General features: G+C 54.8%; 1 protein-coding gene and 1 long non-coding RNA gene across 4 annotated transcripts in view; one reads left to right on the forward strand and one right to left on the reverse strand.

Moving 5' to 3' along the window:
* The window catches only part of Bahcc1 (BAH domain and coiled-coil containing 1), a 53,956-nt gene extending 40,740 nt beyond the window's left edge, over positions 1-13,216 (reverse strand). For all 3 annotated transcript variants that reach the window (XM_076935335.1, XM_076935336.1, XM_076935334.1), the window contains exon 1: positions 13,036-13,216. In XM_076935335.1, coding sequence (XP_076791450.1) covers positions 13,036-13,216 — 181 coding nt within the window. The remainder of the gene's footprint in view (positions 1-13,035) is intronic.
* Positions 4,427-8,335, forward strand: LOC143442497 (uncharacterized). Its single transcript, XR_013110733.1, has 4 exons — positions 4,427-4,565; positions 5,173-5,387; positions 5,620-5,756; positions 6,630-8,335. It is a non-coding gene; the product is annotated as an uncharacterized LOC143442497 (long non-coding RNA).
* Positions 13,217-16,338: the final 3,122 nt, after the last annotated feature.

A 16,338-nucleotide genomic window follows, 5' to 3' on the forward strand; every position in this document is an offset into this window, starting at 1 on the left:
CTCCCCCAGCTGCCCGGCATGCTCCTCAGGGTGGGGGGCAGCAAGGGTGTGAGAAGGTGAGTCTGCTCAGCACCACTCTGGGGAGCCACACCCCCTAGCTTGGAGAGCTTCCACTACTAAACCAGTCACTTCCCTTCCCACTGCCTTGAAATAAGCCAGCCACATAATGGAAGGCCACCCCGGTGTAGTTTACCAGGGCCTCCCACCCACGCGCACTCGCATGTAAGGCTCCATACATCCATGTTCACATACACACACAAACACGTTTATACGTTTACATTCAGGAGCCTACACATGCACGCTCACATGCTTGGGTCTCTCCTCAGAGAAGCAGCGGCCCACAATCAGGACTGGAAACTCTGATCCAGTTGTGGACATCCGCCCTGCTCTCTTGTAGCTAGCTTCTCACCCATGCCCTTAAGGATAACCCTGAATACGGTCCGGTCCGTCTCAACCATTCAGGGAGAGAACAAAGGATACCTGAACAGGGAGGACACAGACCCTCACCTGGTCATGCTACCTGCAGGGTGAATTTCCATGAAACTGTGCCCATAGAAAACTTTCACTCTTCCTAGCTGAGTGTCTGTGGTTAATGACATCACCAGGCTGGCTGGATTTCCCCTTCTGCCAAGTGGACGAGTGTCTATGATGGTGCATGTAACCCCTTGTCCAATCCAGGACCCACAGTGGTGACAGGAGCTGCATAGATATTCCAGAGACGGTACCCTGAGAGATTGAGGATATGGGGGAGGGTGGTTAAGGATATGGGGGATGGGGGGGGGGAACGACAGACCTGCTAGCTAGTTTCCTGGCTCTGTTCATGCTCACACATTTCCTGGCCTGGTTGCCAGGAGGTGTGAGCCCTCAGTCCTTGTGGCCAGGGCCTCTCTGGCCCACAGCCAGAGTGTGCTGGTTCTATAGAAAGCCACGGCCCCAGACCCACACCACTACAGGAACAAAGGGCCACTGCAAGTCCCTGGTGCTGGTGCCAGCATTTTGCCTGTGGTTCCCAGCACCTCTCCTGCTACCCTTGTCCCTCCGGCACCCAGAGGCTAGCTACCTCCATTAGATGTCCACCCAGGCCTGGCTCCAGAGTAGCAGGTATTCATGCCGTGGCTTGCCTAATCTGGTCCTCCTTATTGCACAGGGCACTTAAGAACTGGACAGATTGACTTCTTGCTGGAGATCCTAAGCCCCCTTGATACATAAAATATAGGATTCCTTGCCTGGCTGACACTGACTGTCTGAGAAGTGGGAAGTATCCCATTTGCTAGAGGTGAGGGAGGGCCAATCATGTCCGCCAAACACCTTCCCATGGTTCCCTGGAGCAAGCCGTAAGCCTGAAAGCTTGAGCTGGCTTGTACTTCCTGGAGGACCGAGGACCCATCCTATAACACCTAGCCCATGAAGTGCCTCTGGTACCTCACACCCAGGCAGGGCAGACACAGGCTCATTCGTGTCAAAGAGCTTAAGTAAGCAGTATAGCAGCAGGGACAGACATGTACATGGTGGCCTCTGGCCCTGGTCAACTGCCACACTGGGCTGAGAGAATTCCAGCTGACCACAGGAACCATCTGTCCTGAAAACTGGGAAGGAAGGTACCCTGGGCCTGGATCCCAGCATGACTTGGCATAGCTGTAGTCCTCTGGAGGCCCAAGCGACACTATATTCTTCAGGGATGCTGCAGGGCTATGGGCGTTCTGGGTCTGTGCTTTCAGTGGCAGATTGTGTCATTTCTGCCTTGGGTATGGTTGTCTCTAGGCACTGAGACTCATACTGTGTTCTCATTCAGAGGGAGCTGATGGTGGCTCTCCCAAACTCCTCAAGGCTTTCACTGAAGAGCCCTGGCTGATCCCTTCCCAGTGAAGGCTCCATCTCGGCTCCTCACCACCACAGGACCCTCCACTCAGCCTTCTGCTGCATGTCTAAGAGGTCGAGCGGGCATTTGTGTCTTGTGGTGCTTGGCCTGGTACCAGACATCACATCTAGGCTAATCCAGGGCACAAGGATCTTGTAATAAGAAAGAAAAAAGTTTGGGAAGGAAGCGTGCAACACAGCTGCCTTCTGCTCCAGAAAGCAGGACACTTTGGGCCAAGAGAAGCAGGAAGCGACTGCCTGATTCTGGTGTGCTCTCCTAGGGACAGGTCCTGGTTCTCAGGAAGACCTCTCAAGCTTGGGTGTGAAAAGGAAAGGACTGAGAACCCAAGGGCATGGAGGCACCTGCAGGAGAGAGGCTGGTGTGTACAGCAAGTGCTGGAAAGCTTTGTGAGACTCCACAGGCCCAGACAGAGTGGGACAGAGGTCCGAGGATCCGATTAGTGTGAAATCATGGTCACTTCTCAGCATGATTGCATCACTTGGCCAGGCTGCTGAGAGGTGGGGGCTGCTCAGCCCATGAGGACACCGGCTTGCCTGCAAGTCCACACCCCCTTTCAGAGGCACAGGGCACCAGCAAATAGCTTCCAGTGGAGACAGAGATCAGACAGTTTAAGGCCGCACAGTGAAGCTAAGGAACACAGAACTCAGGCTGTGCCTGAACATCTTTCCTATCTCAGGAGAAGGCCGTACCACTGGGTGTCTTGCTCTCTGGTGAGAGCAGTGCCGCTGTGGCAGACTGTCTCTGCTCCCCTCAGCATGGAGAGGAAACAAGGCCTTAGGCTCTAAGGCCGATATGGGTGAAAAGCGAACTTCAACTCCAAGGTTGATTGGTGATTTTTTTAGGATTCTGGTGACTGAGTGAGGGAATTTCTAAGGCGAGAAAGCTCACACCCATGGCATCAAGTGCCTCAGCATGGACAGCTGGAGCTGGCATTTGAGGAAGCCAGCTGAGGGGGCCTCCATGGACCCAGCAAGAGACCTGACAGATAGAAGCTGGTAGTACATACACACACACACACACACACACACACACACACACACACACACACACACACACACACACAGGACCTGAAGCCCAGTATCACCCTTAACTCACCACAGCAGGCTGGGCCATAGGTTACAGGGGTCACAACAGGAAGAATTCCCTCCTTGGTGCATAAGTGATGAGAAAGCAAGAAAATGACGTCCCTGAGCCCCTGCTATGCTGGGCAGGTCCTGCTCTCTCGGGCAAGGTTGGTAAGGCACCAACTGATTCTTACCCTGCCTATTTACGAGTCTGAAGACACAGGTGAGCCTTCACTGGGGCTGGGGGCTCAGTGCTGCGGCTGAAAGGGTAGAATACAGTCCTTGGAAGCATCCCCCAGCAGCTCTGTAGGAGGAGCTTAGCCATGACTGACACCTAGACATACAGTGGTGCTCAGATTAGCTTTTTCTAGCACCAGGCTCAGGAGGTAGGGGCCAAGGGTAGGGCGGGGTGGGGGTGGGGGTCTACTTAGGGCCTTTCCTCGAGCCTGGATGAGTTAGCAGCAAGGTGGCTCAGGGCACACTCCGACCCCACTTGGGCAGACAGCTGGCAAAGGGAAGATTGGAAGAAACTGCCCAGATCAGAGGACACGAACTGTTGCTGTCCAGGCCACAGAATGAGAGACCCGTGCACCATCCAGAGGAGGTTCTACCCCAGCTCAATTGTTAAAGAGTTTCTGAGTGCCTGTGTGGCTCCAGGCTCATCCCCCTTCACCCTGACCCGGCCTGAAATCTGGGGAAGCCACAAGCTACACTGCACTTGATCTGTGTAGCCTGGCTCTCTGTCTCTCACAAACCACCCAAACCCCTAGGTAGTGTCGTACAGCTGGGGAACAGGCTTCTGTTGGGGCTCACGCTGGTGGGTCTGCAGCTGACAGTGTTCTGACTGGGAGAAGGGGCGGTTTACACATTTCAGGTGTCCCCAGGGTCCTGTGGTGTGGCGACAGCTCACGGTGGGGTCTACAACAATGCTGGAGGGATCTGGAAGAAAAGCTGGGGCCGAGAAGTGCAGCGAGGGGTGTGTGTGGTCAGCTTTGAGAGGCCTAGAGGCTAGAACAAGGCTGAGAGGCAGGAAGGCCTCAGTGAGAAGAGAGGCTTCGATCTGAAGGGATAAAGCCTAAGAAGGGGGGGGGGGGTCTCTGCGAACCAGTATCCAGCACGCGAATGCTCCGATAGTCTCCAGTGTTCCTGGCATGTACCCTATTGTACCCCAATATACACACACAAGTATGGGTGGGACCTCAGGTTGACTGCATGATAGGGGCCACTGCCTCCAGGGGAGCTTGTAGAAACTGTGGGTTCTGTCCAACTTGCTCTCTCCTTTGCTCTGAGTAAAAACGCTGCCCCGCTAAAGGATGTCTGACAGCCTCAGGGGCAAAAGCTGGTAAGATACTTGCAGTTCAATCCACCCTGTGCCCCAGATTCCTGACCCACAGAATCTGGAATAATAAACATTTGCTGCTTTAAACTACTGACGTCGAGGGTAATTTGATGCTATTTGTTAACCGTCCTGCAAGAGCTAATGAATACACACCGAGAGGAGACAGAACCATCGGGTGGTTAAGCTTTCAGAGAGAGCCTAGAGCACACAGGGAGCCACCAAGAAGACAAACGGAGGTCCTGGAGGGTGGCCAGCAACACAGGGGACAGAAGTGCAGATTCAGGTACAAAGCATCCAGTGTCCGAGGCTGGCTCCTGTGGCCCCTACCATCTTTGTGGTGGTCCCTGCCTTCCTAGTCTACATTTAAAGGAGTGTTCTCTGCTTACCTCTTATTGAAGGTCCTTCTGGACTTGATCCTTCTGTTTTTTTATTATTTACCACAAATCTGCAGTGTTGTAAAAGACAAACAGGATGCTGTGACAGTTTTTTGCTGTCAGTTGCTATTTTCTTAACTTATCTACATTCAGAAATGATGAGGGCTTCTTCAGGGTTAGCCTAAGATGTGCTGTAATTTAATTTAGTTTCAATTTTAGTATTGCTTTAAAGAAAATTAAAAGTTTATTTTTAGGATACCCAAAGGGTTGTGAAAAGTCTCAAAAAGAGGGGTTGGTTTCCAGGCAAGTTCCCACAAGGTGACCCGATGGCCTGGGGTAATACAGTGCATAGAAATGCTGGCGGATCAGAGCAGCTACTCTGGTACACAGAATTGGCAGGGTCTGAGGGGCCACGGCACAGGGCAAGAAGGGGCCAGTACTCTAGATCACTAGCTAGGGACAGAGGGGTCTGCATAGGGAGGGGGACAGGCTGAGTGTGAGTTCTTCCTGTAACAGGCACAGGGACCATGAACGGAGACAGCAAGAGCTAGCATGGACGAGCAGAGGAACCGGAGCGTGGAGGGACAAGAAAAGAGAGAGGCGTTGACAAGCTTGTTGGGAAAGACCTCGATGAGTTGGGTACGTTTGCGATGAAGCAGACACAGCATCTGAGTGGGAGACAGCAGAGCTAAGCCCGGGCGGCATCTCTATGTCCAATGGCCAAGCACGAGGTAGGCAGAGGGTTAAGGTGGGGACTGACTAACACTCCGACACAGGGGAGGGAATAGGCTCACTCAACCTGTTTATGGTCAGCTTAACATGGGAACATCTTTGTGAAAAGGGCAAAGCCAACTTCCTGGGGAGCCCGAGAGGCAGAGGGGGCTCACGGCACTTGTGCACATTTAGGGGAGGCCTCGGGTGGTACCACAGAGGGTCATGGGGCCTTCTGCTCTGCTCTATCAGTAGGTGGCAGAGATCAAAGGCTGGAGCAGGTGATACAGGAAGCACTAGAGGAAAGGGACTCACTGTCACTAGCTGACCAGCTCTGCCACAGTCACTGGAATGCGATTCCCTGAAGGCCACTTGGAGCCAGCACAAATGTAAATATCAGTACCAGTGAAAAGACCTACCCCAAAGTGTTGAGAACAGTGAGCAGGTGTGAACTGTCACAGGTATGCTTGGCATGTGTGAGTGTGTGTGTGTGTGTGTGTGTGTGTGTGCGCACACACACACGTGCGCATTCTTCACCCGCCAGCTGCTGGCTGGGAAGCTATATCCAGGTGTGTAGTTTGGGCCTCTGCTTCAAAAGGAGGGCAAACCTGCCAGACCTAAAGGGGAAACTACCCTAAAGGGAAGCTCCTTCTCCATGGTGTCCTGGGTGCTCACCTTAGGCTCCCACTTCCTCCTTAATGCAGTCCTCACCCTGCCCTGTTCCACCCCCAGGCCGCTGGCCCTGAGGAGCCCAGCCCCATGAGTGTCCATGGACCCTCCTCTGGAGCTTTTGCAGAAGACAGGGAAAGCAAGTCCTCGTTCTACCACAAAAGGTTGGACATGGACAGGCAGGAAAAGAGAGCCCGGTTCTGGCACAAGGGCTGTAGTGCTTTTCTTAGTAACGGTGATCCTGCTTTTTGGGCAGGGCACCCTGGAATCATATCCCCCCACCATGGTCTTCTTTGCCTTGCATACCCCTGTGTGCTGTTCAGAAGCCTTCCCTCAGAAGCATACCCCGCTGTCCACTCCACTGTCCCCTCATTTCTAAAACCTTCCCCTGACAAAACCTTACTCCGAGGTAGGAGTGGGTTGCTTGTCTTTCCTTCCCAGTTCCAGGCACACAGTGGATACTCCACCAATAACTCAGAGTGAGCAATGCCTCCAGCCAGCCGAAAAGCCTTCCCATACAGACACTGGACTCTTTGTTGGGGCTGGGGGTGGGGGAAAGGGACAGGAGCCAACCCACCTGTTCGCTCCCCCAGGTCAGAATGAAAGAGATGTTTCCTGGCTCACAGAATCTGGAATCTAATCATGCAGACAGCTGCAGCTGCAGCCTACAAGCAACAGCTTGATGGCCCTGGACACTGGACACCTCCCCACCGGGCGTGAGGGCCACTGTGAACCCAGAGCTGGTCCAGAACCAGGGCAAGGGTATCCCCTTATTCAGCACCCACCAAACACCTCCCCTGAGCCCACAGCCCATGCCCCACGCCTGCGGTGGCAGCTGCTCGCAGGGCCACAGGAGGCAGTGGTATTATATATTACGACAAACAGGGGCAGCCCACTGACAAATAGGCCTGCGTGATCTAAACGGTATATTATCCCATAAAAACGTCAGCGGGTAGAGCGTTGGAGCCAACGCGGAGCGCCGTCCCATGCCGGAGGCCCTCCGAGGCCCTGCTCCTTCCCGGCAGGGCAGGGCTGCGAGGTGGTTTTCTAGGCCTCGCACAGTGCTTGTGATTCTGTTTTTTTGCTTGTTACACCATGTCTATTGGGGAGGAGAATGAGGTCCCAGAGGTTAATGGGGACCAGGAACCCCAGGGGAGACGTTCCCTGGCAGGCAAAGGGGTTGGACATGGGACAGAGTAAGTCACCTAATTTGCCAAAGAGACAAGGCACGTGCTTTGAATTCTGAAGCTAGTTCACTGCTTGTCTGAAACTCAGGAGATACACACATCCAACCTGGAGGCCTCCTGGGTAGGCCACCTCCCCTGCAGGATCAGCAACTTCAGAACCTCTGGACAAAGGAGCTCCAGGGACCTGCCTGCCAAAGGGCCTGAGGCAGCAGCTGTGTCCTGGGATTCTTTTGGGAAATCTCCAGAGTCATATTGGTCAATAACACGGGAAGGCATTTCCTCAAGGACTCCCTAGGAAGAGACCTCCCCTGCTGTGCCAGGTGGAGGACAGGGCCACTAGGCCTCTCCAATGTGATTCTGAAGGGAGACATTGGTACAGGCTGAGCTGGGGCAGGGGTGAGGTGGGAGGGAAGAACTCTCTTGGGACTTTGGCCTCCACATTCATGGCATCTGCACAGGATCTAGGGGATAGGGCTGCATATACCATTGTGGGGACTTAAGAGTCAGATGTTTGTGGTAAAGAGGAAGACAGACAAGACTTCTGGGGCCTCAGAGGAAGAAGGGCAAAGAGGCACTGGGGTGACCACCATGGCTCCCTTCCGCTGCCCGGAAAGCCCTGATTCCCAGTGGCAGTGCTTGAACTTTATCATCTGTGCTTGGGAATTCCCAGTTCAGGGACCCAGAGGGTCCCAGGCTCAGAGTCTGGAGCTAGACCAAGGCATTCTGGGAAATGTAGTCCTTGGGGAGTTACAGGGGTCAGTAGAATGGGGAGTTGGGGGTGTTTAGTTAGGGAAGACTGAGAGCCAAGGATGCCACCCTGACACTCACATCAGAGTGGAGGTTTAAGATGCCAGGGAACTGGATTCACTTAAAAATTCGCTGCCTAACTCCACATGGTTTTTCTGAACAAGAAGTCCTGGCCCCTTTTATTTTGGCGGGAGAGACCTCCTCAGAGAGGATGGATGGTCCCAACCCAATCTCACAAATAGAAAGAAGCATTCATTCCCACATCCCTTCACTCCTCTTGGCTAGGTCCTCCAGACACAGACAGAGAGAATGCGTGTGGGGTGGGGGTGAGGGGCTGGGGTACGACCTGCTGCCTCCCCTCCGAGAGCCTGTGAGCATCCTGAAGCTCCCGAGTTATTTATGTTCACAGCCTGCTCTGATGACATATGTAAGTTGACAGCGAACAGCCTATCAACTTGCTGGAGTGTATCTTGATTGTTAAAACACACTCTTAAAGGTGTACAATCATTTATCAAATTAAAATAGCCAAGCTTTGCTGGTTCCTTCTCTGTCTTCCTGGAAGAACCCCAAGCAGCCTCCTGCCTCCTCTGGCCTCCTGTATTAGCAGTGAGCTCTGCTCCCCCGAGACCCTTCTCTGATGCCTGGGACCCTGGCCTCAGCATCTCCCACCCCCACCACACCCCCGCCCCAGCCCAGGGCAGGCCCACTAATCGCCAAGAAGTGACAAACACCAGAAGCCCCACCAATTAAATTTAAACTCATGCAAAGCTCAGTGGCTAGTAAATTATTATTTTTATTAGCTTGAACCAAGTTCCCGTAAGAGAGAGAGTCAACTTGCTCCCATGAATGGCTCTCGTCTAATTTATTTAGCTCCGCGCTCTTTGCCAAAGCCTGGAATATTTTTAGCTCTTTCTGTTGTTGGATTTGGCTTTTTTATGTGTGTTTCTGAGGGGTATTTTTAACCACATCCATGTTATCCTAACTGCCTCCTGTGCGTTTTTTGTCCTGTCTGTGCGGGCTGTTGAACCCTGTCTCACAGGGAACCGAGGGAGATTTCTAAGAATAACTGAGTAGTGTTTGGGGGTGCGGTGTTTTCCGGGGAGATGTGCCATTTGCACTGTGTCACCCTTGCCCTGGCCACGAAGTCGCCTTATTGCTCACGTGCCTTGGATATTCCACCGGAGGACTGGATGTTTCCCTATAGGAATAATCAGACATGGTGGCTGCCTAGGCCCCACTGAGAAAAAACCCACATTCCAAAAACAGCTTTGGTGGAGCGGGTGCGGCGGCCGCAGCCGGCCCAGTCTATGCAGCCGCCAGATTCCCGGATCCCCGCGGCTCCGTTGGGTACAGCGGCAGCTTTGATGTCTAGCTCTGTCACTGACGGAGCAGGATGGGTAGAATCTAGGAAAGTAACTCTTTTCACACCTACTTAATGTTGGTAACTGCTGCAGAGACACTCTATCGTGCAGTGGAGTTAATGAGGTATTTACGAAAATGTATTTTTTTTCCTTTACAAAAAAACCCCACATGATGAGCAGGACACCTCCGACGGGGTCTTTTTTTTTTTTTCCCCCACAGGAAATTGTCTTTTTATTTATTTATTTTTTAAAATCTATGAGGCTAGGCGGAGTTTGGGTGGTTGGCTATTTTATTTTACTTTAGAGACTGGTCCTCCAAAGCGCTTTTAACAGGAAATAGGTTGGCAGTCTCCCTCCAGAAAGGGCCTGACTGAATCCCCCCAAAGCTGTAGCCAAGACACATGGCTACACAGGCCAATGGCTGCACAGGCCAAGCTAAATCACATCCCAAAGCCAAAGGGGGTGGAGAAGAGTCCAAAAAGAGGATTCACACCAAGAAGTGAACCAGCCCCTTGGTGGAGCCCCAGCCCTAGGGGGGGACTCAAGGATAGGACGGGAGCTGACCCAGCCGGAAGGGGGGAGGGGCGTGCAAGCACACAGCTCCCGAGTTTCTCCCCGAGCCAGCTGCCTCCTGATTAAACCCGTTCCCGGGGAGAGAAGAGATCCCCCAAGTAACTCCAGGCAGTAGCACGGGGGAGAAAACCTAGATTAGTTCATGTTGATTTTTTTTCCTTTTTTTGTGTGTTTCCCTCATCCCTAGATTTCACAGCTTTGCCTCCGGACCATCTGTATTAAAGACAAAAAATCTAACACTGAACTAAAAATAATGGTTCCAAACATTTTAATTGCACCTCTCAGTGACAAGGTTAAGGGAGCAGCTCTTTACCATAAACCTACAGCTCGGATAGAAAGCTACCGGCACTTTCAGTTCGGGGAAAACAATGGAAGACGCCCGGTAGCCCATCATCATTCCCCCTCCCCCGCCCCCGCCCCTTAGGGTCCCGCAAGCTGACACCATCAACGTACCAGGTGGGAAAGAAGGCAGGAAGTGGAGAGACCCTTAGCCCAGGCTGACCAGGCAGGTGGGGAGAGCATACCATACAAGAGAGCTGTTCCCGGGAACGGGGCCGCAGCCTGGATGTCTGCATCCTACGCAGACTCAGGGAAGACTCTTCCCCAGCAATTTTGCTCTCAGCCCAGCAGTTGGGGCAGGGAGGGGCAGACCGGACTACTGCAGCCTTGGCCCAAGGCTATCCACAGAGAGAGGGAGAATCGGAGAAGGTGGCCATTTGGAAATCCTCACACAAAATCCACATGCGAGATCTAAAGACAAATTCCGTAACTTCATCCCATCTTTCTCTTTTCTAAATGTGGACCTACACAGACACAGACTATAAAGTACAGGGATCTTGAGTATAACTCCTGTTTTTAAAAATACATGCAGCAAGAGTCTAAAAATGAATGCAAAATCCTGGCTATCCTGGCTCTTAGAAATTGCAAAAGGCTTCCAGCCCCACACAGCTTGGCCAGGCTTCGAATGGCAACCCAGTCTCCCGTCTTCAAACACAATAGGTTCCTCTGGTGCCCAAGGGGATGGAAACTGGGCCTTGGGAAGCAGGGGACACATGGCCCTCCAACACTGAAAGAGGGAGCCCTCGAGGGCCCCCAGTGTATAAGAAAGCAGGAAGGGTGTGGGGTCACAGACTAGGACCCTGGTACAGTTTCTCACAGCTCTCTGTGGCTTGTAGTCCAAGAACCACGTGGTCCAAGTTAGCATGAGCAAGACAAAGGTCCAGGCCACTTCACCACATTCCCACCTGACTGCGTATTACCTAGATCTGGGAAGACGGAGAAAAAGGCAGAAATAGCTGCTGACCAAGAGCTGGCTGGTCTAAGGGCCGGTGAGTGGGGGCCAGGAGGCAGCGGTGACCTGAACCGATGGGAAGCTGGGCTTGGCCTGGCTGGGCCCCCCAGGGGGCAGAGCCCCAGCCAGCCTGGATACTACTGTGGAAACTTGCAGCACTGTGACCCACCAGGCTGGAGGGTACTGCACACTGGAGGACGAGGGCAGAGGTGTCCTCTCTATTCCTCAACCCTGCAGACTCAACCTCCAAAGCCTGCCACCAGAAGCTGAGGCTGGTGGGGAAGCTGGGCACTGACCCTGCTGCTGCCACGATCATGTCAAGCCCTCCCTCCGCTCCCCAGTGGGCCAGAGATGAGTGGGTAGCATCTCAGTGCAGCGGCAAGAATAGACAATAACCACAAGGATATTGGGAAAATATATTTTAAATTCATCAATTGCTCAAGTCAAGTACTTTTCTTTTTCTTTCCAGTTATAAATCTAGAAGGGGGAAAAACGGAGAGAAAGAACAAAAAGAAAAAAGAAAAGCGATCCACAGAGAGAAAGGCAGAGCCTCGCTGAAGCTCCAGCTGGAAAGGCAAGCCAGCAGGCTGACCCTGCAGGAGGCTGGCCACTCTAGCCCAGGGCTGCTCACTCAGACTTAACCTCATGGGGCAAAAACTGGAGGTCCTTTAGTAATTAAGTAATTTCAAGGATTTTTTTTTTAAAAAGAAAATGCATTTTTTTCTTTTTGACGGCCTTCCCTTTCAACATTTTCCCTTCTAGCCCTGTCGTTGCCATCCGTTTTAATCCACAAACTAATTGTAATCCCATTAAGGCAGATATAATTTTATTACTATTCACGGTTCATCAAGCTAATAATAATAACTGTTACTGCCAAACTGAAAAATAAAAGCAGCAAATAATATTTCTGATGTTTAGAATAAACTGTAAACAAAAGCAAGCCGACCTGCGAGGGTGACCCAGCAGGTCCACGCGCAGTCCCTCAGGCTCCCCCAGCTCCGCCCACGCTGGTCAGTGATTTCCCCGCCAGCTGCGGCTTCGCTCCAGAGACTGGGTCAGCACTACCAAGGACAGACCCTCCGGGAAGGGGACATGAGTCGGCCGCAACACGGGGGCGTACCCGGAATGATCAGAATAACTCAGGGTCTCTGGTCTTGAAGCTAAAGCGTACGGACTCGCCTGCACCGAAATCCCGAGCGGGGCGCCGCTCTGAGTTCCCGCGGTGCGGGATGCGCGGTCCGCACTCGGGCCACGCTTAGCCCGGCGTTAGCAGGATACCAGAGGCACTTGTTAAAGCGCATGCATCCCCTGCAAACCCATTCTCGCCCTGACACTTCAAGGCTTTATATAGAAACAGGATTTTCTCGTCTTACACTAGCAGTTCCCATTAGCGCTCCCCGGGCGCACACTGCTCTCTAATCCGCGGGCCGGGCGCGCCCTGGCCCCCTCCCCCAGCCACACAGTCGTTCTGTCCCTGCAGAAAGCGCCACGGTGTCTCAGACGCTGAACGTCTTAACGAGGTGAATGCAAAACGCAGAAAAGAGGCTTCGGCAGAATTTACTTCTGCAGAAGGGTGGGGGAGGGTGGCCAGGAGTTGAAGGCTTGGTTTGATGCCTGCTCTCGGGCTTCCCTGCGTGACCCGGGGTAGTCCCGGAAAGGCTGCTGGAAACGGCGCGACCAAGCCCGTAAAGCGCGGCCCGCTCGCCGTTGCGCAGGGAAATGAAACCGAAGCTCCGAGAACTGCTCGGAGGAGCGAAGGGGCCGGCGCTCTTTGCACTGGGCACTGTTGCCGGCTGCGGCAGGGCCTCCCGCACCGCACCCGCCCGGGCCGGACACTGACCTGTGTGCGAAGCCATCGGCAGCGGCGACGGGAAGTACTTTCCGGGCTGGAAATGAGCGGCCGGTTGCGCGGTAGGGCCGGCGGGGGCGAGGCGGGCGGCGGCGGCGGCGCTGCGGTGGCCCAGGCTCCCGCGCTCCGATAGCAAATGCGGCGGCGGCGGCGCAAAGTCTCGGCCATCCATGCCGGGCCCCGGCCCCGGCCCGCCGCCGCCGCCTCCAGCAAGCAGCGTGGCCGGGGCCTGGGAACGGCTCGGAGTGCAGGCGGCGCGCGGGTGGCGCGCAGGAGGCGGCGTCCGGGGTTACCGGAGGCACAAGACAGCCGAGCCGGTCAGCACACCGGCGGACTGGGCTTCTCCGCGGGCGGCCGCGCTCTGAGCCGGCGACCGCCGTGCAGGTCCATGGTCTGCAGAGGCAAGCAGAAGAGACTCGGTGACTAGGGGGTTCTTGTCGCCCGGGGTACCCGCCCCTCCCGCTACCGGCCCCCTCCTCGCGCGCCAACCGGAGCGGGCATCCAGACCGGACAGCGAGGCTAGGAGCACTCGGAGGTCTCCCTACTGCACACGCTTACGCGCCGGGTCAATGGAGCCGTCCTGCGCGCGGGTCTGCGAGCACACACGCACCGTCCGAGCCACGCTTGGCCTGCAAGAGCCAGAGGCAACCCAACTGCGCTACGCGCAGCTTCCCTTTCTGGTCCCTGAGAGTCCCTGCGGCGAAGGCGCCGTTGCGAAGAAGCTGCTGGCTCCGCTGGGTGATAAAAACCCAAATCTGCGAAGCCATCACGCACACTCGCACGCGCGCGCACACACACTCACACACACGCACACCCTCTCCCCTCCCCCGCTGCCCAAAGGTGTCTCGGAGGAAAAAGCCCGGGGTCCACGCTTTGCCCCCCCCACCCCCGCCAGTCTTTCTGAGGTCCAGCTTTTACTACATTCCGCTTAACCGAATAACCACGCTAATTAAGCGAGTAATTTTATTGATTGTAACTCAAGAGTTCTTTTTAAAATAACCTTCCTTTTCTCCTCTCTCCCATCCCCCCCCATGCGTCTTTCAGTCCATTCTTTTGAATGTCGTCCCCTACTCAGCCCCAGTGGGACCGCCCCCCCCCCCCCCCAGCATTGTACCACAACCCCAGACTAGCGTCCGGGAGCTCCGAGCGCCCCTCGCCCGCCACCGGCATCACCTGGGCCGCTACGCCGCAGTGCCTGGCCTGCTGTCCCCAAGCCCGGAGCTTCCCAGTGAGGCTGGAACAATCACCCCGCCCCCCAATCAAATTCGCCCAGGATCTTCCTCTGCGGATTGGGGGTTTAGGGGGGAGGGGGCTCCGAGAGTCAGAAATTGTTTTCTCTCGGCCTCCCAAATCGGCCACAATGTTTCTCCATTCAGCGCCTGCCCGGGATCACCTAACCAAGGCTGGTCTCCGCGTGGCACCTGGGTCGACCCTGCAGGGAAGGAGCACCGACCAAGCACAGCTCAGCCTTCTCCTGCGTCTGGTCCCGGCAGACCCGGGTCCTCGGGTCTTCCATCCCCATCTCCGGCAGGGCTGGCTTAAAATGACCCTCCTCTCCCTTTTCTTCTACCCCTCCCATCGCGGAAGTCTGCTCCCGGGCGAAATCGGAGACAATTTCAAACTCTGAGAGGAGCAACCGAGCAAGCGAAACAAACTGTACACCATCATGCACGTGCGACCAAAGTCTCTCGGCCCTCCTCCATTTCGAATACTTCTCTCCTTATTTTCGAAATACCCATTGTTTTAATACTTCGTCTCAGTTCCAATACAACGGAGATATTCTCGACTGTGAACTTTGCAGACAGTCAAAACCTTTTTTTTTAAAAGCCATCCACCGTGACAACAAAGCGATTAAGATGTTTTCTATTTCGTAAATACCATTTAAAATTGCTATATTTTATGCTCTGGGTTCTACACTGTCTTATTTGCACACTATTTTGTGTCTGATTTAATCTATAACCGAAAACATAATGTATTAAGTGAATACATATTTGCTCAGCTGATAAGCTTTTTTAATATTTATTCGGAGAATTTTGCATTGTAAATAAACGAGACTACACAAAGACTTCTCTTTGTGCTCAAACTGCATACAAAGGGGTTTGGGGCTCTCTTCCCTCTGGGGAACTTCACTCTCCCCGGGTCCAACAAATAACTCGCTTCTCCTCCGCGCGGGCCTACTCGGCGATAGCCAAGGCGCTCGGAAGGCTCAAGCAAGGCCGAGGCGCTGTTGGCGCCGGGGTCAGCGGAGGGGCTGCCCGGGGAAAGAGAGGGACTTGCGCGCCCCTACCCTGGCCGGCGCCTCTCGAACCCCGGAGGGCGCCGAGCAGGACAAAGGGAAAGGAGGAAGGGGAGGGAGGTCAGGAACCTGCCGCTTCAAAGGCGCCGAGGGCCGGAGTGGGGTCGGAGGCTGCGCGCGTGGTACAAGGCTCCGCGACGGCCTCCGGGGAGTCGTGTGCGCTGGGCTTTTGTTCTGGGCCCCCACCCCCAGTAAGACATTTCAAAGTAGGAGCGAAAGTGGGGGCTGCCCGCGATTCTCGGGACCCGGGCTCTGAGCTCACGCAGCAGCTTTACTCTCCACCCCCTGCGGGCCGATCGCCGGCTCGTTCGTGCCTTTCTCACAAGCCTGCTAGACTTTCTACGCAAACAAGGGGTGGCTTATGTCCCCGGTACCCGCCGCTGCGCTTCCGACCGCACTAGAAGGGACTTTTCTTTGTGTTCTGTCCTGCCCGAGAGCTGCCGCGCCGCCATGGTCTGCTCGCGCCCTGGGCCTGGGAAAGCCGGCTCCTTACGGAGCGAGGAAGGGCAGAGCCACAGTCCGAGAGCCGCGGCCGGAAGCTGAGGTGCAGCAGTTCGCCGAGTCCCGAGGCTCCGAGGCCTCCCCGAGCCCAACCCCGGGACAGGACACCGCAATGGATCCCGGGCAGGGTTGGACCAGAGGAAACAGTGGCAGCGTGCAGACAGCCGCGCGCGGCCGCAGAGTCGCCGACAAGAACACATCTAAAGAACTCGAAACCCAGAAATCCTCCCCGGGTGGCTGGGCGTGACCCCCAGAACTGAGAACTGCGGTCCCTCCCGAGGCTTGGCCAGCACTCGTACCCGCAGCGCCTCAAGGTTTGCTTTGTTTTCAAATTTCGCATCTAAACGCAGGGTCTGAGACGCCTTTGTCCTCCGGTGGAGGCCAAGCTCTAGGGTCCGTGGGCTCCCTCCTGCCGAATTTCCCGCGCGGGTGGGCGCAATGGGGCCTGCAAGGCCAGGCCGCAGCCAGGAGCGCGCCGGGAGCGAATGGCTCCAGCG

This window comes from Arvicanthis niloticus, chromosome 6, assembly GCF_011762505.2.
Source record: "Arvicanthis niloticus isolate mArvNil1 chromosome 6, mArvNil1.pat.X, whole genome shotgun sequence".
Taxonomy (NCBI): Eukaryota; Metazoa; Chordata; class Mammalia; order Rodentia; family Muridae; genus Arvicanthis; species Arvicanthis niloticus.